The 23,820-nt window shown below is 50.1% G+C and overlaps 1 protein-coding gene and 2 long non-coding RNA genes across 8 annotated transcripts in view; 2 read left to right on the forward strand and 1 right to left on the reverse strand.

The window, feature by feature from the left end:
- Window positions 1-23,820, reverse strand: part of BCL6 (BCL6 transcription repressor) — a 25,837-nt gene continuing 2,017 nt past the window's right edge. The window contains exons 1-10 of one of the 6 annotated variants that reach the window (XM_027586849.2): window positions 14,549-14,701; window positions 11,864-11,902; window positions 10,872-11,043; window positions 9,107-9,328; window positions 6,525-7,496; window positions 5,983-6,167; window positions 4,413-4,580; window positions 3,191-3,321; window positions 2,936-3,073; window positions 1-1,214 (exon numbers count right to left, since the gene is read on the reverse strand). In XM_027586849.2, the coding sequence (XP_027442650.1) occupies window positions 1,071-1,214; window positions 2,936-3,073; window positions 3,191-3,321; window positions 4,413-4,580; window positions 5,983-6,167; window positions 6,525-7,496; window positions 9,107-9,328; window positions 10,872-11,032 (2,121 nt within the window). In that variant the 5' untranslated portion in view covers window positions 11,033-11,043; window positions 11,864-11,902; window positions 14,549-14,701 and the 3' untranslated portion in view covers window positions 1-1,070. The other 5 variants (XM_027586845.2, XM_027586847.2, XM_027586844.2 and 2 more) reach the window with 5 other exon arrangements.
- Window positions 16,245-21,642, forward strand: LOC118356197. The gene is made up of 2 exons (XR_004819530.1): window positions 16,245-16,377; window positions 16,587-21,642. It is a non-coding gene; the product is annotated as an uncharacterized LOC118356197 (long non-coding RNA).
- Window positions 22,692-23,820, forward strand: part of LOC118356196 — a 7,237-nt gene continuing 6,108 nt past the window's right edge. Inside the window, exon 1 of the long non-coding RNA XR_004819529.1 lies at window positions 22,692-23,138. This is a non-coding gene — a long non-coding RNA (uncharacterized LOC118356196). The remainder of the gene's footprint in view (window positions 23,139-23,820) is intronic.

A 23,820-nucleotide genomic window follows, 5' to 3' on the forward strand; every position in this document is an offset into this window, starting at 1 on the left:
TTGACTTTTCTACATTTTATTCTTGTATTTGTACAGCTATATTTTACAACGCGGTAATGCAGTTTAGACACAGCCAAACCCTGTCTCCGGAGTAGTTCTAACACAAGCATGACGCAGAATGTGATGAGACAAACATTCCCAAAGAGAGCTTAGTGAGCAACAACTTCAAGTCCCTGTGTCTGCCTACACTTCAGAAGGGATGGCACGCTTGTCCATCACTGAAAACTTCCATGAAAAAAGGCACCGTAGGACACGTTGTACAGGTATATACAAACCAAAAACTAGAACAAAACTACACATTTTTCCTTCGGTAGCTTTTTTTTGTTCTTTTTGTGTTTTTTTTTTAATACACACTTTGTAAATTGTAAACCTTCACTTGCAAAAAAATACAAATACACTGAGGCATTTTAGACAAAATATTTTCTTACTTATACAGATGCAATACTTAAAATATTCTCTTAAGTGCTCTTTCTCAATAAAGATTCTCAGATCCGTGTCTGCCTGCAGATACAAAATCGAGCCTTTAACGCAGTTTTATATTTTTAATATATCTTTTTTAGGTTTATATATATTTATTTTATATATATATATATTTATATATTTACAACTCTGCCATATATTCCTTCACCTTTGGTTAAAAAAATTAAAGCCCTCTCTTTGATAACATACCGAAGTCTCTTCTTTTAAAAGAATGCACATTTACATACAAAAGAAACATCTGTCCCCACAAAACATATACATTCCTCATTTTGCAGACCAAGTCAAGTCAGAACTTTTGCATACTCCCCCACTTTGATATATAAAATGATTTTGCTTTTTGCTGACATGGTTTGCCTTACACATAGGAGAAGAAGCAATATTATTTTCTTAATGTTTTATGGCAGTGGGGGAAGGGGAGCTGCCTTGGCCCCCAGTCCCCACGCCCCTCCCCCCACCCCCACCCCAGCTATGATTTGCACTAGTGGATGAAAGAGGCACTACATCATGGGATGAACATTGTAAAGTGTTACAGTATCCTTTGGGTAGATTCTGAGAAGGGACTCGAATGGAAAGCATCAACACTCCATGCTTCAGCAGGCTTTGGGGAGCTCCGGGGGCAGGTCAGTGGCGGACACGCGGTATTGCACCTTGGTGTTGGTGATGGCGCCATGCTTTTGGCGCAAGTGAAGACGTAGCTGGCTTTTGTGACGGAAATGCAGGTTGCACTTCTCGCACTGAAGGAAAACCAGAGGCAAACTGTTAGCTGTCACCAACCCCAGGAACGTGTCATTGCTCGAAGACCCAGAGAAGGAGATTCTCCCTGTGAGGGATTGGGGCAGCTCTTCCCTCTGGAAGGCCAGGTTAAGAATTCTGGCTCCAGCTAAGCGATAAGTAAGCTTTGTGCAAATGTCCCTTCGCTGTTTTCTAAAGTGGTGAAGTATTGCTCCTGCTTTTCCCCAGCCAAGCACATCATTTTTCTCCGTTGGCCTTGGCTTTCCCTTCAGTGAAGGACTGAGTCGACAGGCTCTGCAGGTCACTCTTAACTTGACATTGGTCCATCTAAACTTCTAGCAAATATCTATTGTACTCTTACTGTGTGCCAAAGACTATCCTGACACTTGAGCGAATTTGTTAACTGAAAACAACAACTCCGTGGGATAGGTACCATTATCAGGCTCATTTTATAGATGAGCAAATAAGGGTATCGAGAGGAAAACTAATTTGCCCAAGAACAAAAAGCAAGTGAGAAGATACTCAGGAACTGATAAACAAGTGGATGAAAATACCTACATTTTGCAGGTTCCCATTTGCGATATGGGTTAACCATTCATTGGTTCGCTCTTGTGTCCATCACTCTCTACAGTGATGCCTCAAACCCACCACAGCAGTGTCACTGAACACGGTGGTTTCCATGCTTATAAACCATGGGACTCTCTTTTCAAATTCAACAGAAACTCAAAAGGTAAAAGAGGCTGTGGGGTTGACTGAAAGAGCACAGTCTGAAAACTGCTCACCTACAGCATCGTTATCCTTTTATAGAGAAAGAAAACTGTGGTCCCGAGAGAGGGTCAGGCTTGCCTATGGCCCTAAAAAGGGTTGGTGTCAGAGTCAGAATAAGAACCAGATACCCCAGCAGCCCGGCCAGGATCTCTCCCCTCTATAGCAGAGATAGAAAACTATTTTTAACTGGGAAAGAGCCGGATAGTGAATATATCACAATAATGACTCTGCCCCTGTTGTAGGAAAGTCCCCATGGATAATACGTAAACAAATGAACATGGCTGTGTCCCAATAAAGCTTTGCTTATGGACATTGAAAATTAAATTTTATATAATTTGCACATGTCACAAAATATTATTTCTCCATCTTGTAGCCATTCAAAAATATTAAAACCTAGCTCATGAAATGTTCAAAAATTAGCCCACAAGCCATGGTTGGCTGAAACCCTCCTCCAGAACACTAGGATCCCAATGGCCCATTCATGGTACCCTGTTGTGTTGCTGGCCACCTGCTCCTTCTTATAATGGCCTTTTCCCTGCCTTTTTTCTCTTATATCACCACATTTTTCTGATTCTCCTCCCACTCCTATGGCTGCCCCTTCTCAAACACCTTCGGTCCTCTTAAGTAGACATCTAGTCCAGCATAGAGGCATACTGTAAGAAGCCAATTAGTGTGGAATGAATGAATGATTCCAAAATCGATGTAGCTATAGTTTGGACCTCTTTCCAAGGGCCCAGATCACCTAGCCCAGTATCCCCACTTTACAGATGAGCAAACTGAGACACAGCCAATGTCCAGCAGTGTGTCTGACAACCAGCCCTAAACCAGGTCTTATGGTCATTAGTTCAGTGGTCATCCCACTGTGTGCTTGAGATTGGAGCAAACAGTTCTGCTGCCTGCCCCTCCCCCACAAGCCCCTCCCAGGCCAGCCGCGGGCCACAAGAGGCTCACATACATGGTAAGGTTTCTCTCCTGTGTGGATTCGCAGGTGGCTCTTCAGAGTCTGAAGGTGCCGGAAACGGGTGCCACAGATTTCACAGGGATAGGGCTTCTCTCCAGTGTGGATGAGCACGTGGGCACGGAGGTGGGCCACCTGAATGGAAGAGCAAAGCATGAGAGGCTCTGTTGGGGTGGGCTGTGGCCCCCTCCCCTGGGAGCCCCTCATCAGCATACAGAGGCTGAGGGGTCTTTTCCCCATGGCCCTGCTCACTTGTACAAATCTGGCTCCACAGGTTTCGCATTTGTAGGGCTTCTCTCCAGAGTGAATTCGAGTATGGGTTTTCAGGTTGGCTGGTCGGTTGAACTGGGCTCCACAAATGTTACAACGATAGGGTTTCTCACCTATTCCCGAAAGAAAGGGAACAAAGAAAGCTATATTTGACGGAGGTCTCCACAGTCCCGGGTGCCTGGATCTCAGAGCAAACTGCCCTTCCTGGGCCACCTCAGTTTTCTCTCCTTTGGAAGATGTCTGAGAGAGGATCCAGGGGGCCTGCCACCCTCCTGCCCTTGCCAAACACACACCATGCCACCACAGGCTGCAGGCGGCCAGGGTCAAGGAGCAGGCTAGGGCAGAGGGGACACAACACTGGGGGTGGGACAGGGAGGGGGAAGGTTCCAGGAGGCCTTGGAAACAGGATGTCATTAGGATCATCTAACTGCAGACTTGGACAAGTCACTCTCCTTCTCTGGACCTCAGTTTCCCTCTCTGGAACTTGAGGGGTGAATTTAGATGACAGAGTCAGTCTCTGCCAGCTCTTCCCTAGGACTAGACTGATTCAGGAATCAAGCCCTTCACCAGGAAGAGACAATCAGGCTGCTCTAGTTTCTCTTTTAGAAAAAAACATGCTTTTCCGCTTGTGGGAAAGACAGCTGGATTCCATTTGCAAGAAGCCTGGGGCCTGAGTCAGAGTAGATGCTCAGGCTGGGGAAGCCAATAGAAGGGCTGAGCCTTCCTTCGTGGAAAGTTTCTGGGATAACGGACACATTTAAAATACCAAGAGAGAGTCAACTTTGGACAACAGTCGGGTTATTAGAAGCTACCTGGTAAAGGAATGTAAGTTGATAAGGAGCAAGCTCTGAGAGGAAATCAAGAGGCTTTTAATTTTTTTTTTCTGGGGTAACAAAAACCCTATCTACTTTGCCTCTCTCAGCCTTAATTGCTTCGCTTGTGCGTTGGGATTAACACTTCTGCCCCAGCAATGCTAGAGAAGCAGGACAGAGCGCCTCGGAGAAAAGACAAAGAATACAGGGAGTGGAGGAGTCGCTAAGCAAAGACACGACAGGGTTAGGCCCACCTCCAGATCAGAGCAGGGCCTGCTCCCTGCCCCCCGGGGGACCAAGGCCCCACACTGCTTTCTCTAGGGTCCTCCCCCCACCCCCCCCAGGAACCCTGCCCAGCTGCGGGGGGGGGGGGGGGGGGGGGGGGAGCATACCCGTGTGGACGGTCTTGTGGCTGGCGAGGTTGCCCTTGTAGCGGAAGGAGGCCTGGCAGCGGTCACACTTGTAGGGTTTATCACTGTGGGTCTGCAGCGTGTGTCTCTTGAGTGAGGCCTCCTCAGAGAAGCGGCAGTCACACTCATTGCAAAAGAAAGCCCCGTTCTCTGTCAGAGGTGGGCGGGGAGGCGGGACACCACCATTAGAACGGGGAAGGGATGTAGGGCTCCAAGGCCACGCCCCTTTGCAGTTGCCCTCAGGGCCATATGGAACCCCCAAGCTCCACCCACCCGACATTCCGGGCTTGTGTGAGTTTTATTTTTCTGAGCATTTAGAGTCTCCGTCATGGAGGAGAAAGGGGACAGAGTTGAATACTAAGGTACAGAGGGGAAACTCAAACCAACAGCTACCCAGATGGCCTGTGCCAACTTCAGGAAAGCTCAGCAGAGCTCCTCCTCCTCTAGAGAGCTCTGAGAACTGGCTTTTCTTCTCAGTTCATTGTTTTATTTACATCCATACACAGGAGCCCTCGAGCAAGACCCTTCACCTCTCTGAGCCTATCTGTGTCTCTATCTCCAAAATCAGGATAGTCAACCCCCAGGCTGCCCACCTCACAGGAGTATACTGTATACCACAAAGTGTTCTAGGAATGTGAGGTATAAAATCCAATGGTACGTGGAGGCCATTAAAGGAGGAAGTGACCGTGAACAGGGTCACCCTGTATCTCTCTGGATTTCATGTCCCCCAAACACTTCTATGAGATTGGGAGAGCCAACAAGGATGGAAGTAGAAACGGCAGCCCAGAGAAAAGGGACTGGATGCAGAGAAAAGGCAAATAGCCAGGGGGACAGATGGGGACAGTCTCTGCTCTCCCAACTACATGTCCACAAGCCTGTGCCAAATCTCATGGTGTAAATAACTGATTTTTCCCTTCTGTTAGAACATTTTGAAAATGACATGTCCATGTCACGGGGGCTCACCCCCGATTAGGTATGACTGGGCTATCCTACTGCAGCCAGAGCTTGAGGGAAAAGACAGACTTTCTTATCTAATAAAAACTGGGGATGCCAATCACAGAGTGTCCAAAACTTCAGTTTAATAATTCAGCTCAACTAACCTAATTCAGCTAACGTCAGCTGAGCACCTACTCCATGTTAGAAACTCCCTCGGACCTATGGGAGACACAGGCACGAGGCAGGTCAGCGGCTTGTCCTTACAGAGCGCATGGCCTAGCGGGGGGGCCAACCCAGGTCAGTCCTGGCAGTTGGGTCCCGAGGGACTGAGGAAGCTCTGGGAGTTAGAGCCGCTCCCCCAGGCTATCTTGGCTACAGTGCGCGTGAAAAGGGGGTCATTCTCTGTTACCCCAGACTAACTCCAATACCTCATCCCTTGCTCGGATCAGCCTGGTTCAAGAGGTCAAGAGTAGGGGGACGGGCCGGTGATTTTAAGGGCCAGTGACCTTCCAGTCGGGGACCTCTCCCAATCAGTGACAATAGCATAAGTGAAATGGAAACGCAAACCCCACAGAACAGAGGCAGGGGCCTTCCTTCTCCCCGGGAAGGGACGTACCACAGCTGGAATCCGAGTACTCAGACTGGGTCTCTCCCATCTCCTCGGGGAATGTGGGGCCAGCGGTGTGGAGGCACATCTCTGCATGCTGTGGGGACTGAGAGCCGCACGACGTGCACTTGGGGGGGTGCAAGTAGAGCGGTGAGTGGCTCTCGCTGTTGCTGCGGGGGGAGCCTGTCAGGGACCTGTGGGCAGGAGGAAAGAGAGCCTCAGCAACTGGAGAGGGTAAAGCACTCCACCTGGCCTGGATGCTGCCCCCTCCTTCCCATGCTCAGGTGAACCCAGAGGCCAAAGCTGGGCCGCCTCCCTCTGGATCCGGGACCACAAAGTTATCCTTGAGCCCACCTCCAAACGGCGCATGCCCTGAGATCACTGATGTTAATATGCTTCCTTACTGAGGCCAGTTCAGTCAGTGGGTACTTACTCCACACCCATAATATACCCAGTATTCAGGCAAGAAAGGACACAGCCCCTGCGTCCATCGGAAGAAGTGACCCCCGTGGGAAGCCCTGACCCCAGGCCCAGGAACCCTCTGAAAGCACCTATTGACGATGTTATTGAGCCGGCTGGCCTGTGGGATGGTGGAGTCCTCCCCGCTGACACTGAGCTTGGTTGGGGACTGGAGGTCAAGGCTCTCGGGCTCCATGGGTGGCTGGCAGGCCGGTGGGGCGGTGTAGGCTCGAGGGGAGAGGCGGCCCAGCTCGGCCTGCTCGGGCCCCTCCGGTTTGGCATTCTGGTTGAGGCTGTTGAGCACAATGAACTTGTATTTCTTCCAGTTGCAGGCTTTGGGGTCGGTGGGGCTCTTGGCTGGAGGTGAACCAGAGGTCTGGAGGATGCAGGCATTCTTGCTACTGCAGGACTCCGTGGGCGAGTTGGGCTGGCAGTCGGACTTCTGGGGGCTCTGGGGGCTGACCAGACCCTTGCGGTTCAAGGGTGCACTGGGGGGCTCGAAATGCAGGGCGATCTCATCCTCTGAGGAGGGCCTCTCTTCCTCCTTGCCAGCCTTATCACAGGGGAAGTATGGGGCATTCCGGGCTGAGGGGGCGGCAGGCTTGGGGCCCTCAGCCACGCCGTAGTGCATGTCACTGCGTGTCTCCTCTGGGGCTGCCTCCTTGGGTGAGTAGATGCTGCTGTGGCAAACACTGGGAGTTCTCTCCAGGGCCGGCCGGCTATAGTCACCAGGGACGGGCCTGGCACTATCGCAGGGGTGGGCCCGCTCCTTAGGGAAGGGGTTGGCCACAGGCATCCGGGCATCCCGCAGCTCCTCATCAGAGAAGAGGAAGCTGCTGACAGGGAGGTGACTGTAGACGGGGTAAGAGGCCGGCGGGGTGGACAGGCCGCTGTACAGGCTGGGGGCAAAGGCCCTGCTCTCACACCCCGGGGCATTCCTCAGCGGCAGGTTATTCTCCACCACCTCACGACCCCGATAGGCCATGATGTCTTGGGGCATCAGCATCCGGCTATTCAGAAACTCTTCACGGGGAGGCTTGATGGCAGGAACCATCTCTGCTTCACTGCAGGAGAAAACAGAGAGGAGACCCGGGCCTCCAAATAAGAATTGTTGAACAGAGGACTTTCTGAGTGACACTGGTGTTATGTAGCCACATTTGTGCTTAGTCAGCTAGACATGAGGGATGTGGCTCTGGAATAGGGAAATCCTCGCAGTCACAAGGCCTTTATGCTAGAAATCTAGCAAGCTAGCCCGCAGTGCGGGAGACTGGACCCCGACAAGGGCAGCGAGTCAGCCCCGCAAGCTGTGCCTGCTTAGACATGCGATCACATGTTTAGGCCACATTCTGTGTATATGTGTGTGAATCTGTAATTCTTCAGATATTACAGAATGTAAAGCTTTCAGAGCCCTTAGTTCATCCATGCAAAATCCTGCAAAGGAAGAAAGGCATTACTGTCTCCATTTTACACACATGGAAATGGAGGCTCAGGGAAAGAAGAAGTTACACAATGCATGTTCAGAGGGTCACAGACAAACTGGTGGCCCATGGGAGAAAGGACTCAGCCTGTAAGCTGCCTAGAGTCTTGGGAGGAGTTTTCTTTGGAGGACCGGCAGCAGCCAGACCTGCTTTCCAATCCCAGCTGGGCCACTTAGCGGCAATGGGCCTTGGAGCAAGTTGCTTCACCCCTCCAAGCACAAGGCCTGACCCAGAGAAAGTACTTGAAAATGACCGCGATGATGACCTCGCTACCATTATCACCCACAGGAGACAACGAGCTCTCGCTGCACATACTTGAAGGGATGTTATGTGGGCGAAAAATAGGCCAGCTCACCATGATCACAGTTAACAGAGCTGGAACCAATGAGTGAAGGTTAAGAGGGCCAGATTTCAACTCGCCATCAAGAGGAGCTTTCTAACGGTCCAAGGTAGTCAGTGCGGCTCTGGGAACACTGGGTTCCTGACTCCTGGAGGTGATCAAACAGAGGCTGAAAACCTTTCTGTTTCATAAGACAGACAATCACCCTAGAGCAGCCTAATCAAATGGTGCTAAAAAAGTCAAGCCCCGAGTTTCTGTTCCACTTAGCAAAGCCCTTCACTTTGTGGGCTCTCAGGTTCCCCCGCTTTAAATGATGGTCATGTCCGACCGGCCTTCAAGGACGGGATTAGACCCAGTGAACTCAATTTAATGCAATAAATATCCTCTTCTGTAGGAGCAGGGCAACAAAAAAGATGAGGAGAGCAGCCCACAGTCTGGCAGGGGAACTAAGGCACATATGCAAATCATTATAACAGAAGTCTAAAGGAGAACTAAAACACATATGCAAATAGTGAAAATAGAAGGAAGGTCTGAAGGACAGGCAAATGGCTTAGGGATACAGAGGGAGAGCTGAGGGAGGAAGAGTGGCAATTGGAAAACGTCCACAGAGGAGCCAGCTTCCAAGCTTGGCCTGGTGGGACGGGTGGGAGGAAAGGGCCCATCCAACAAATGAAAAAAGCAAGAGGGAATGAATGCACAGGGCATATCTGGGTAGCAGTGCAAGAATTAAGAAGGCAGAAGTGTGCAAAAGCTAGCGGAAACGTAGGCTGTGGCACATTGTAGAGGATATGCATGCATTATCAAGAATTTCAGATGTCTTCCACTCCCAAGGGCTTCTCCCTCCGTAGCAGCTCACCTGGCCTTGATAAACTTCCGGCAAGTGTCCACAACGTGCTCCATCTGCAGGTACATTGCCGTTGCCATCACGGCCATGATGTTGCCCTCCCGCAGATTGAGCCGGGACGTGTACATGAAGTCCAGGAGGATGCAGAACCCCTCAGGATTGATCTCAGGATCCAGGTTGATCACACTCAGGTTACATTTCAGCTGATCCGTGAAGATGCTATAGAACAGGCCACTGTAACACAAACACAGGTGTCACAAGAACAGACAGGACGGGCAATCAATTACAGTCAGTGTCAAGGCTCAGCTCCTCTCCCCTGGGCCTCGCTCCAGAATTTCCACGGCAATTAATAATAACTGCCATATACAAAGAGCTTACTAAATGCCAGAGAGTCATTAAGCACTTTACATACATTATACTGTGTTCCTCACAACCTTGCAAGGTAGACATTATCATTCTCCCCTCTACAAATGGGGGAACCAAGATCAGAAGGTAAATGATGTTCTCAAAGTCACAGAAGCTATTTTCCTTATCGTCTTAACTGCATGGATTACCAGAGTGAAATTTAGCACTCATTTGCAGTAACCATTTTTAGTCTATAACTTTGAGATAAGCATTTCTCTTCCTATTCCAACACATGATCCTTATTTTTAAAATGCCATTGTCTGTTTTTAGAAACAACTTGGGTATCAACGATAAATAAATAAAATGGTGCCTACATCTACAGTCTACTGATTTTCTAAAAGTCCACAGATTTCCATAGGGTCAATATTCCTAGGAGACACAAGTCAAACCTCAAGCTGTGCCTCCAGGGACCATGTTGTCTGGTAGAGGAAAGAAGGCTCAATTACAAGTCAGGATTTGGGCTGGCATCTCAATGCTGCTCTTTCTGAATGGGTTGCCAGAAGTGAGCCAGACTTTAACCAGTAAGTAGCTGTGCAACCTTGGTCGAGATACTTAACTTCTCTGCACCGTAGTTTCCTTCCCTGCAAAGCAGGAACAATAGCGTCTACCTGACAGGGTCGTGCATGCCTGGCACAGAGTAAGCTCTAGGTTAGCATTTTCTATTACTTTTATATGTCTGTAAACCTCTGTTCTCATCACTACTAAAACACAGGCGTTTGCTGTACAGTTTGAGTAAGCTCTCTTCTGGCAGTAGAGATCCTCAACTTTACATCAGCTCACCTATCTGTATCTTCGTTTTATTGTCTATAAAAGAGAAGTAATTATGCCTCCATAACACGGAAGGCCACTGCAGGGATTCAGGGAGATGATGTAATATGAACTAGCTCCAAAAACTTGAAATACTCAACAAATAGGAAGAATCGGCTGGCTCTCTCTCCCTAACTTACACACATAGCCTGAAACACCCATGGAAAGAGAGCCACAGGATAAAATACATGCAATTATAGACTAAAAGGGCAAAAGACTTCAAATTCACTTGCTTCAGATACCAAAAAACCCCCTTTCACTTCTCCTTTCTTCACTGGTTAACTGAAGTTATTCTCCGTGTTTGTTCCAAACACATCCTTTCTTGAGACAGTCTACCATTTCTGCTCCCTCTCTTCCCACGGAACAGAAACTCTTTCTTCTCCAAACATGTGTTCATTCATTCGTTTCCTGGGAACCTACTCCACCAGGTCACATGCGCTGGCGGTCTGGAGACAAATGAGATGTAATTCTAAACACAGCAAAAGGCCCACTCGATCTGCCTTGCTACCTGCCCACACCATCGCCGCCCTTCTATACAACCATCTTTCTCCTCCCAGACCCTCACCTGCAGGCCATGAGGACTGTCTTATGGGCTCTGAACTGCTCATGGCTCACCACGATGACAACATCAGTCAAGATGTCACGGCTCCGGAGGCGATTAAGGTTGAGAAGAACGTCACTGGCATGGCGGGTGAACTGGATACAGCTGTCAGCCGGGGAGGCCATTTTGTCTTCACCTGGAAAGAAAAGGGTCAAAATCTTGTTGAGTTCTCCAGAACCTGATTCCTGCTCTACCAGGGCTGTGAAGACAGGTGGCGCAGCCTGCTAACACACCGAGGTCCCTTGTGTTGGGTCTTTGACCCATTTGTGGGCCCATCTCTGGGCATTACTGTTCACATCTGTAAGATGGGAAAAAGAATCTTTCTCTAACAAGTTGGAATAGAAAGCCCTTTCAGGGAAAGCGGAAGTGAATGAATATTTGTAGAGTGCTTTTCCCACATACCCCGTACTCTGCCAAGCGCGGAGGGGCAGTGAGGGTGACAAACCACGATTTGAAGGTTAGCATGCCAGCTTTATCTTTTGCTAGCTGTGTGACTTGGGGCAGATTGTTTACTGTTCCTGGGCTTTGGTTTCCCAAAATGGGAGGAGTAATACCTATGTGGTTGTAAAATTTAGAGATCTGTGCCTGGTCCATAGTAGGTTCTCAAAAATTGCAGCTATTCTCATCAGGATCTCATTTCATTATCCCAGCCACCATCTGTTTCTTCCTCTTTTAGGATTTACAATTGTCTGAATGTACTTCGAGCTCCTGGCACATTGCTGGTGCATAGTAGGTGGCTACATTGGCTTGGAACTAAGAAATGAGTGAGGGAATGAATGATCACAGGACAGTTAAGACAGTCTAACACAGGGGTAAATGGGTGAGGGAGAGGGACTCGGCCATCCTTTCTCTCATCTCATGAAAAGTGGCCAAGTTCACAGCAACACATGCATCGGCAAAGTCAAAGGAAACAGTTTGTCCATAAAATTTTAAAGCATATAATTAGATTTACTTACCCAATGCCTTGATTCACAGTCCAAAATTTTGCTTAAAATCTGCAGGGAAGAGAAAAAAGCAAACAGAAATTGATTCCATGAATGTTAGATTGTCCACTATAGTCTTATTTTAGGACACACGTATTTAGTTTTCCTTTGATAGCTGCAGCTTGCCAGCTGGAGCGGTTTTACCACAAGCTAGCAAACATTCTTCCAGCTCTGCTCTTACGGCAACAACAGGCACCCGGAGCTATGCGATCGTCATGTTTTTGCCCTGAGTACTGGGAACACAACTGCACACATTAATTATATGTACACATACACATGTAGTTCCTTTGTCAAAGTAGAAGATGCATACCATCCAAAGGCCACTTGTGTTCATGGGAAAGAAAAATAGAAGGAAAGTGGTTCTTTCAGTATTAATGAGAATGGTCCTTCAGGGGCCTAAAAACTCTGGACAATCTCCAAAACCTGCTAAAATATTATCTTTCGAGTCTTAGAATGATTTCTCAAGGTCTCCTGGGGTCACCATCCTTATCCCTACTTCACTGGTGACGAAAATGAGGCTCAGGGGTTCAAGTGGCTTGGGTAGGACAAAAAGCCAGGCAGTAATTCCTGATTGTCTGAACACTTAAGACTAAATACAGGATCTGCAGAATACACCCAGAGATGGCGTGTCTACGCTTTCCTTGAGTATTTTTGCCTTTTTCAAAGTTTCCTCTTCTTTCCCTCCTGGGTCTGAGACCGGATAGAAGGCGACAAACTTCCAAGCTTGTGCTCCCCCTGCTGGTCAAAGATTTAACTGCATGCTTTAGCTAAGAACTGGCCAGGGAGCACTCACGGAATATGTACCCGCTCCAAATTTTTGTTTCTCTAAAACAAAATAATTTCAAAGCACAGGTGGAAGACTCTCATTTATGATCACATGTAGGCTGCAAAACAAAACAACATCTGAATCCTCTTCCACTCCCCCTTCTTTTTTTTTTTTTTTTTTTTTTTAAGCATAGCTCTTTAGAGCTATTTTCTGGGTAAAGGGGCCTGAGGCCAGGGAGGTCATGTTGGGCCACGTAGATGGTTAGTGGCCCGGCCCTCGGTCTTCTGGCTCAAATTCCTGTCCCTCTTCCAAATCAGCCTACGTGCTGTACAACATGCAAGACAGCACCCTAATGTGGGTGAATCTCATTTTTAAGTTCTTTCCCCCACACAAACACTTTGCCCCCATTCCAGGCTGCTGAATCTTACCAAATGAGCACTCTAAAATGAGAGGTTTCCTTGAGTCTGTAACCAAACACTCTGACATTTCTCTGTGGTCCCAAGTGCCAGTCACTCAATCCCATCGGCTTCAAGGTTATGTGCATGTGAGTGAGTGAGGATGCGGGAAGGGGATGGCTGAAGGGAGAGGGCAGAAAGAGACGAAAGAACCTATTTCCTCCTCTCCCATCCTAACTCAAGATGGGCAAAGAGAGACACACTAGATTGGTCCTAACCAAAGTTCAGTGATTGTCTCCGTTGAAAAAGAATGCTGACGACATGTGAGAGTTTCATTTATAAACAATCTCCTCTTCCCCCATGAAAGACATCCCTAAACACTTCTGGAATACCTAAGGCTGCCCTTTAGCCAGCTTCAACCACCAGCTCGCTTGTGAATTCCCAGTCACAGACTTTTGGAACCATGGGAAGCCCAGATTTGCCATTTCACCTTGGCAAATGGCAATGACTCATTCCATATGCAGATTGAAACAAACAGACAAAACATTCCCCATTCCCAGGGGTCTACTGGTCAGCCTGGCCCTGGGGCTGGGCCATTTTCATCCTCCCCCTCTGCCTGGCTTGGGCAAAAACAAATGCACATCTGCTGAGGCCCACAGCCCTATTAAGTCCACTCCTTCTTCAGCTAGCTCTATCTTTGGAGCTGCCACAGCTAGCGAGTGTGTGTTATGGTGGATGTGGGAAGCCATGCCTCCCTCTAGATGCTGCAAGTGTGGAAGCACCTAACAGCTGCTTTGGTTCTTACAGACCACTCAGCCCTTTCCCATCCGTTACTGTATGGGATCTTTATTACAGCCCTGATTAACTGAGGCTCCACCGGATAAGCCTCGCCCAAGACTGAAAGCTAATCTCCAGCAAAGTCCTGGACAAACTCCGTCACCTAGCTTCAGCCATCCCACCGGTGCCACGCGCAATACTCATAACACGAAAACACTTGCCAAGAGAGCAGGGCTGTCAAAGAGAAACTGATAACTGCAAGGGCCCAGACCTGGACTCTCCGGATCACCAATCCCGCCCCAGCCGCAGTAACCACCAAGCCAGACCTAAACGTGGTCTTTCCACCCACACACTTTCTCTCTTCTGCCTTTTCAAAATCTCCGGATTTGCAATTAGGCACCTTGAGGAGAAGGCAGATCTTTTAAAGGAGTTGGAGAAGAAAAAAGAGGGACCCTTCCCTCTAAAAAAAGGCAGAGGGAAGAGAAGACAGCAGAAGGCGAAGGCGGAGACAAGAAAAGAGGTGAGAGAAGGACGAGAAGCGAGGTTAAGAGCGAGAGTGAGCCAACACGAAAGCCCCCATCCATCCTTTTCCCCTGGCTCCTACACTCGGCGGGCACTAAGCAGCCCTTTCCTCCCGCGCTCGCATACCGGGACACACACCCGAGCCCTGCGCTCCGCGGCAAGCCCGGGCTAGATTCGCCCACCCCGTCCTTACCGTACCTGCCCGCCAGGGACCGCCCACCCCCGGGCGTTCTGCGGGCACCGCTGCCCATCTGTCGCGAAGCCCCCGCAGGCGCGTCGGAGGCCCCGTGGTGAGATCGTGGCAGCCCTTAATTTGGTTACATTAAATAAAACGTTTCGTGCACTTCGGTAGCTAACATTGTGTGTGCTTTTTTTTTTTTTTTCCTGTTACGCCGTCAAGGCAGGGGGTAGTGAGGGGAATGGCACAGCCCTCTCATTCCCGGAATGTAGTCGATCTCAGCTCAGCGGATTTCACAGAACACTCTGCCTATCGCCGGCTCCAAGGAGAAGTAACTTTCCAGGAAGCTGCCGGCACCCGACGGCCGCCAGGATCGCCGCCTGCGCCGCGAGGGCCGCCGGGGATTCACCCGGGGGACGCGGGCGGGGGGGGGGGGGGGGGGCGCCCGGGGAGGCTCGCGGGGAATAGGCACACTTTCCCCTAAATCCCTCGCCGGCGCCCGATCGAGGACTTTGAGTTCACCCGGGCTAACCCCTACCCGTAACAGTTTTTATAAATGGGGAAAGTCGCACAAGTTAGTCGCAGAGCCAGTCTAGAACCCAGGAATTCGGGTCCAATCTGAGGCTCGTTTTATGACTTCAAATTGCCCAATTCTGGCCTGTTTGCCTAATGCGTCATTTATTTATTTTTGCTTTTAGCTTGCCTCCTCCCCCTTTAAGAGGGTGGTTGGGCCAGCCGTCAAGGTCAAAAAGATGGGAGTCCCTAGGGCTGAGGGCCTCCATCCAGCGCGCGCCAGACGACTTGTAGGAAAACCAAACCGAAAGCCCCTTCCGCCTACGTTGGCAAGTCCGGGAACCCTGCTAGGCTCGGTTTCCGCCCAAAGTCTTTACAATAGGAGCTCCCAGGCCGAACCTGGCCAGGTTTCGGGATTTCGGAATCCGATTTCCCCGAAACCGTGGAGACCCGGTAAGGATTCCGCAGAGGCCGGGGCGCTGACCTCTGCGCGCGCACGGGCGCGCTCCAAGGACGCCTCGCTTTCTCTGGGCCTTCCTTGGAGTTATAACCCCTGGGCTCCCTCTCCTAACTGGTCCTACTAGTGGGCTCCGAGAGGAATTTTCCGGGGCGGGGGGCTCGAAAGACGCAGCGCCTAAGGCCGCAGTCCAGTCCTAAACTGGCGGGTGGTGTCACACTGCGCCGCGCATCCCATCAGCGGCGGAGGCGGGGTCAGGGCCGTCGGTAAAGACTGGGCCTCGTCGGCCTCATAAAGTCCTACTTTGAGACTTTGTTATCCCTTCGCCGGGTGGAACAAAGGTGAAAGCGAAGGTTGAAATTTAATATGGAATGGGGTGAGTATCTAGGAAGGGAAGTTAAAATTAAGTACATGCACTTAATGGAAATTAGGATTCCCGTGGTTCCGGGAGCTCAAACCTAATCGTGTCTTACCGCTGCTAAACACTAGAGAGAGCCCTCCATCAAGGCTTGAAACCGACAACCCGCATGTAGCCCCGCCTCTCCTTCCCATTGACCTACTTTAGACACAGTCTCCAGATTGGGAGAACGCCTTTCGCACAGCCTCCCCCCCCTCCCCCCCCCCCCCCCGCACTGCGTCCCTTCTCTAATCCCGGCCCGCCGTTGGATTATTGGTAATCTAATAACTCCAATAACTCGCCGAGAAATCCAAAGGAGAATCTGGAAGTGCAAAGCAGTGTTTAGGGATAGGAACTAGGAATTTTAATAAGGCTCGAGCTGCCGTTGTGAAACCAGCCATCAGGGCTCCTGCCGGAGCGCTCCCTTTCTGCGCAGCGGCTCAGCTAACTAGCTGCTGCAGTTTAGCCACGGTGGTCCAGCGGTAGGTGGTGGGGTTAAACCGCGCCGTTGTTTTTGTTTTAAGGGTGAAACACTCTTCGCTGTCTTGACTGAGGGGCGGGAGGGCGGAGGAGACGACAGTAAATGAAAGCGAATTTGATAACGCGGTAGCCTCGGCAGTCGCTTTGGGTGACCGAGGTGTTCGGGGACATTATGTCCTGACTTTATTTCTATCACGTTTCCTGCCAGTAGAGCTTTTTCAAGCCTGCAAGCTTCTAGGAAATGCAATAAAATAGAGGGATGTGTCTTATCATCAAGATCTGAAGAGGAGCTGCAGAAGGGACGCTCTCCATGCTCCCAGCTCGCGACAGCCTTCCAGAAAGAGCCGGCAGACAATGCCAGCAAACCACGTCCCCGGGCAAAGATATCTCGGCCATCCAGGCTGGACTGGGCTCTGCCTTTGCAAAAAGGCTGCCGGCGGAGGGGAGCGGCATGATGTCCCCAAGCAAACAATGCCTTTAAAAATCCGATCTGGACAAAAGTCAGCCAAGGTCTTTATTCACGTTAATGAAGATGGAAGGCACTAACTGTCCTTGGAAAGCGATGAGTCAAACTTGACCACTCTTCAAACACATCCCCAGATTCGTTTCCAACCCGAACAGAGGCGCGTTTCTCCGACGCGGCCTCCGACTGCTCCCGCAGTGGGAGAGGCTGAACTTGATTTCCTCGGACCAGGGCGGTGGAGACCGCAGCATCTCCCAAGAGTGTGCGCGCCGGCGGTCGTCGCTAGGGGTCGCCGGCACCCCTACGTGCCTTTGCCATCTTAAGTTTTGAACTCCGAGAAAATAAAACTTTGCTTAATAAGAAGCTATTGTGGCCCAAATTCTATGAGGATTACACCTGCCTGTCCATATGACCCCCACCCCCCACCCCTGACACACACACACACACACACACACACACACACACACACACACACACACACACACAATTGATCTCTCGCCAAGCCACCAAGCAGTTTGGAAGGAAGGGGAAGAGGGTGATTTCAGAATTCAAATGTGAGCCTCGGGCTCTGCAAGTCTAGGGACTGGGACTTAATCACCCATTAACACAGGCACACCCCTCAAGATCTGGGACCTCCACCCCTCAGCCCTGCGGTAGGCTTCCCGTATCTGTCACTGAAAATCTTAGGCCATATTTTCTAGAATTCCTCCAAGACATCTGGGGAGCTGTTTCCAGCTACGCTGACGTGAGACATTAAAATCGTGGGTCTCTCTTACTGCTGCTCCTTTCTCTTAGATACTTCAAGGGAGCGGAGATACACTCGCCTTTGACTTTAAGTCACTGACCTGGGATTCAGAAGGTAAAAATCTGGTCCCAGTTAGGGTGCTAACTCACCAGCAACAGGCCCCCCTCATGAGGCCGCCTGTTTTTCTCAACTGTGAAGTTTTATGTCCTAGAGCCTCCAAGCGTCCCTCCACTACCCACTTAACCCAGGGAGACGCTACAGTGACAGAAAGTGTGTTCAAAACGGGTTATCTTACTAAGGTTCTCTTAGGGAGGCACATGCCGGGAGGCTTCCGAATTTTCATCCACCTTACCAAAATTTTGGAGGTCAGATGTCATCCTCATTGGATGTTGCCCTCCTCTGTCAGTCCTAGCACCTGGTAGGGATACTTGGAGACCCGAAGGTAAGAGGGTCTGTCCACCGTCCTAGGCGCGCGGGGCGGGGGGGCGGGGGGGGGAACTCTGCTAGAACCTACCACTAGGTGGCAGACTCAGTCCGTTCGAAAATCATCGCGCAGCCACAGCCTTCCACAACAGACTGCCCCCCACTATTTTTTTTTTTTTTTTGGATCTGTTAGCGGGAGGAGGTTGCCTCTATAAGCAACGCTGCAAAACATTTAATTTACTGGATGTAATTCCGTTCTTCCCGATGCTCACTCCTCTAGTAACCACAACGCGGTCTCTGGAGCAGCGTTCATGTATTATACGTTCATTTTTCCAGCCCGAAAGGCTGAATGTATTAGAAGGGAAGGAAAGAGTACGCTTGTCTTTAAAAAGCAGAATGGAACTCGAAGGTATTAGCAGAGCTTCTTGCCAAACACTGGTCGACTAGAAAAGAAAGTCGGGAATAAACTCGAGAGAGGGGCCCTGGAGGCCAAGGGCAGGGTTCCACCCAGGCTTACAGCGCTCGGTAAAGGCGGAGGGTGGGGAAAGGGGGGCTGAGTTTTGTCTTTGGCGGGGCTGCCGGTCACAGACTGGGAGGCGGGGAGAACTGCGAAGAGCCATTCCTGGCTTCCAGTGGGGCGAAGAGAAAGGGGCCGGCTTCGCCACAACACAGCACCCTCGCTCGGATCACTGCGGCGGCATTCCCACTTGTTGCGCAGTGCAGGAAGCCGGCACGCGCCACACTACTTCGACTCCCAGAAGGCTCCAAACCCAGCTACGGACCAGCCTACCATTGCCCCACGCCACAAACCTCCGTCCCCAACCCAGCCCCCAGTAGACACCACCATCACCGCCAGCAAAACTACAGGACTTCCCATCACTGGTTTGTTTTTACACCGAGACATTCCTCCTTATCTCAGTGTCAGACTGGCAACAGAATTCAGGTGCTCTGAGAAGTCAAGTCCAAGGCGGAAGGAGGCTACCTCCGTCTGGAGAACTCACCTCACCTACTTCAAGCCAACTAGGCAACCCTCCCCGCCCGGGCGCGCGCGCGCGCGCGCACACACACACACACACACACACACACACACACACACACTCGAACTTCTTTGCCTCTTATGACACTCTCCTAGCTGGAAAGCAACGCTTTTCCACCCCATTTGAGAAATCAACTACAAAGTCCTTTTTTTAAAGTTAGTTTTATCTCCCCTTTCTAAAGAAAAAAAATCCTCATAAGGTCATTTCACAATGTTTTTCAAATATTTGACTTTTGCAAATAGAGTTTCACCCACCAAGGGGTGGCGCTGCCGCACTACCTCCTCTGAATCTCTTCAAGTTTTTCACAATAAAGTGGGTTGTGAGGGTGGCTACCGGGCAGGGGAGAGAGGGAAGGAAGGATTTTGACATCTAGTCCTGGCTACCATTTACTCAACCAATAACTGGAACTCTTCAAGGCTCAGCAAACGACAGCTTAAGAGTTTAGAGTCCCATCCCTGTCCAGCAAACCCAGAATAAATTGGAGAGTCTTTTCAAGAAAGCATGGGGTAAAACCCTTCACAATTGAGCACAGAAGAAAAGGCCAATTGGAGAATTCCCTCTTCTGGCTTCCTTCTCCTTCAAGCTGCCCAGTTTACCAACAGCTTCTGGCCTTATTGTCCCTATCAACAGACCCTTAAAAATCAGCCAGTGCTTGGGCCTGCAGTATTGGAAAGTCTTCCAAATTGGATATTGGAAACTTCTATTTATAAGTGGGGGGAGGGGGAATATTTCCCATCTACAGGTTTCTATTTCAGCCTGAGGACCCAACCGGAGTCATTTTAGCAAGGGAATGCCCATCTCCTGGCACCCTCTTTCCATTTCCTCCTCCCCCCAGAGACAGTATTCTTTCTCCTTACCCCCCCAAAAAGGTATATATTTTAAAGCAAGAATGTGATTTCACCTCATTCCTTTGAGCTCATGTTTGCTACCTCCAGGAATAGCGTGTGGACTAGGGCCAGATGAACTTCAACTTGGGCTGCAGATTTACGAGGCTCTGTTCCAGTGCCAAAGGCTTTTGGTAGTAAATAGTGAGCAAAATAGATACCTGTCTCCTGACAGATCTTGCCGGCCCCCCTCTTATTTTTTTAAGTTATTTATTAAAACCACACACACCTTGCAAAGAAAAAGGGAAACTGGCAGTCTCTGTAGAGGAAGCTGGTGGCACTGCTCAGAGCCACAAACTGTATTTCTAAACAGCCCTTTCCCTGGTTCCCTCTGTCCTGCCCCAGTTTTTTGGTTTTTTGGTTTTGTTTTGTTTTTGACAGAAAAAAAAAAAGCATCTATTGATACTTTACTTAAAAAAAAAGTAAAGAGTTACAAGATTTTCCTCCTGGAAACTATAAACTGAATGGGGAAAAAAAAATCCGTAAAAGATTAAATCAGTTTCCTGTGGCTACTGGTGGTGGGGGAGATGACCAGCTCTCTGTGGTGGTCAGGAACCCAGTAACAGCTCTGGACTTTCAGTACCCTATTTGGGGTCTTTCTCCCGGTTCAGCTGCTGGACCCCCACCACCGCCTCTTAAGCATTGCAAAGGGGTGCACCCAATAAAAGGGTTCTTTTTCATTCTTTTTTTTTTTAATCTATTGGGTTGTGTTTTTGTTTTCCATGGGGGACCTTTAAAACTCATTATTATAACACTAGATCCATTTTTCGCCAGAGTTCCAATAACACGGCATCATAAAAGCAACGCAATCCACAGTTCTCAAGACACTGACCACGGTCACTACCTCTCGCAGCGGGATGGCCCCTAGCTCCCGCTGCCCAAGAGCGCAGCCCATTTCCGAGGCTCCAACTCCCCACCGGCTCCCGCCCCGGGCCGCCGCCGCCGCCGCCTTCCCCCATTCTTACTCCCTCGAGGAGAGCCACAGGTTGCAAATCCAACCAACCTCGCAATCCGTTTTTGCAAAATCACTCACAAAGATCTCCCTTTCGCGCCCGCGCCCCCTCCTCCCGCGCCGGGTCCCTCATCCAGGGCGACAGCGTGCCCTTCTCTCCTCCCGGGTCTTGCACGTAGGAACGCGGGCTGGGGCTGTTTGTTTTTCCCCTCGCCCAGTGCAAGGACCTCGGGAACCTGAAGCCTGACGTCGGCTACTCTCCAGTCTGCAGTTGTCTTTTTACAAAGCTCGCACCATGGGAAAAAATAAGACAAAATTTAGGAGAGGCGGGGGAACAGCCATTGGGAGCTAACACCGAGTCACGCAGCGCCCAAAACACAAACACCGCGACCGCCAGAAATCCCGCCACCTTCCCGCTTTGCTGGGCCGTCCTGTGAAGGTTCCCGGAGTCCCCGCATGCTAAACGGCACCGCAGGTGCAAACGCGCACCCCTTTGCCACCCCCCCCCAAATCCCTGTCCCGCCACCAGCCTCTCGCCTCAGGATGGGGAGAGGGAGCGCGCGGGGGTTCCCGACTCCCTCGACTGCAACCAAGGAAGAATAATTTTCAAAGTATTCAACATCCCCGCCCCCAGGCAAGCTAAACCTCCCCCAAAACACAGGGTAAGGGGACACCAAAACACTCGGATCTCGTTAGGAAGATCGCGGCTCTAAAAGGAAATAGTAGAAACGATACTTCAACTGGGCTTATCGGGGGGGGGGGGGGGGGAGAGAAAAACAAAACCCGAGGAGTTCGCTTGCATTTTTCCTCCCAAATCTCGGCTCCGAGGCAGGGAATCTAGAGGAGCGAGGCCGGTGGAAGGGAGCCAGCGGGGCGAGCGAGCGGGCAGCCTCCCTCCTCGCCTCCCGGAGTCACCAAGAAGGACGGGAGAGGAGAAGGAAGGAGAGGCGAGGGAGAGGAGGAGGGAGGGAGGGAAGGGGAGGCAGGAGCGAGGGAGCGAGGAAGGCAGTTTGCAAGCGAGAAAAGAGGGAAAAAACACAGTCGCCCGAATCCAGCGAGATCACAAGCCGTACGCAAGCAGCAGCAGAAAGAGCGAGAGCGCGAGCGCGCGTCCTCTCCGTCGTCTGGGGCCAGACAGCCCCCAGACTTGCCCGGAGCACCCCCCAAACACTGTCTCGTCCTCTGGGCTCCGGCCGCCCCCTAATTCCCCTCCTTCCTCTCCTCCACCTCCTTTTCCAAAATCAAAACAACACAAGGGAGGGTGGCAAAAGCCTCCCCAAACCGGCCGATGCACTCAAAGACAACAAGAATAAAATAATAAATATATAAAAATCTATATCCTAGAGTGGGAGAGACGTGGGACTAATCTTCGGCATTTATTTTAACACCTGACAGCTAGAATAAATAAATATATACATTTATATCAATAGATACACATAGGAAACTTGGAGCCAAAGCATTTGGCAAGAGCGGAAAAAAAAAGAATTAAAAGGTAAAATAATGATCATGAGCAGCGGCGGCGGCAGCGGCACCAGCGGCACCAGCGGCGGCGGCGGCAGCAGCAGCAGCGGCAGCAGCAACAGCAATAATCACCTGGTGTCCGGCCTTTCCTAGAAACTTCTTGCATCACCACTTCTAAGAACCCCAGTTCTAAGAATCAACAGAGCTCAATTCTCGGAATTTGAGCTGCGGACTTTACCACTGCTACGTGGCAGGGGAGGACTCGGTGTCAGCTCTCCGGGACTTTTGCCTCTTTGGGCCCATGGAAAGCCCTCAAAGCCAAAGTGTTTTTCCAGTTCTCGGCAGATTTTGAGGTCCTCAGCGGCTAGGCGTCTCAGATTTGGAGGTTCCGGTTCGAGGCTCGAGGGGCCAGACGGCGTCCCTCCCTCCCGGGGCCCCGCACGATGGTACGGCCTGCTCCGCCAGCGTCACGTGGGCGCCCCCTCTGTGACGTCGGCGTCTTCGCTGTAGCAAAGCTCGGCCTCTGGAATTCTGAGAACTAATTTGCTATTCGGTGACATAAGAGGGGGAGTGCGCTTTGCTTTCCCGGGGTCTGGGGCTAATTCCTCCTCTCTTACCCATAAACTCAGCTCCTCGAGCTAAATACACAAAAGGGAGCGAGAGGTTCGACCCGTTGGAAAAAGTCTGTTATATATAGTAGCTTTAGAGGCGAGGTAGAGAAAAAAACAATAAACACCACAGCTCTTTTCAGCTAGAATATTAGGCACCAGGAGAAAAATATTTGCCAAGCAGTTTTCGGTGGGTTCATTTGCTTTATTTTACTTGGGACGTTTTTTGGTTCTGTTTTTTTTCCTCGTTGATGTGGTGGCTGGGATTTTTGGGTGGTTGTATTTTGATGATTTTCCGATTTTTTTTTTTTTTTTTTTTTGCTTCTGATTTTTGCCTTTTGTAAGTTTGTGGTGTTACGTAAATAGTAGGATCCCGCATCGGTTGGATTTTGTTGTGTGTGTGTGTGCCTTTTTTCCCTGTCTAATCCCTCAGGCGTTTTAAAGAGGATGTGTTATTTTAATATTGGTACTATTGAAAGCAGCTTCAGTTTTTGATCGCATGTAACAATCCCAACCCCCACTTTTTTGGGGGGTTGCAATTTTCTCCTTCTCTTTGGACTTTTTACTGAGAGGAGGCTCTCCTGCACTTGAGGGACAAGTTCAAAGGATTTGTTTTGGTTTGGTTTGTTTCTTTCCAGGACAGCGAGTGGTGGGTTTACTCTTTCTGTTATTGTTGACTGTTAGGAAATTTCTTGTTGAAGGAAACGTGTGTGTATTTGGGTATGTGTACGCATGTGTTCTACAAAATTATGTGAGCCAAATACATGTTTGTGTTTTGCTTTTTTTTAAGGTCTTGATCCCCCGCGCCCCCCCTCCACCCCCAGCTCGTTTCAAGGTCGTGGTAAAAAAAAATCTCTCTGTCTGTGTTTAAG

Source organism: Zalophus californianus, chromosome 1 (genome assembly GCF_009762305.2).
Source record: "Zalophus californianus isolate mZalCal1 chromosome 1, mZalCal1.pri.v2, whole genome shotgun sequence".
Lineage (NCBI taxonomy): Eukaryota > Metazoa > Chordata > Mammalia > Carnivora > Otariidae > Zalophus > Zalophus californianus.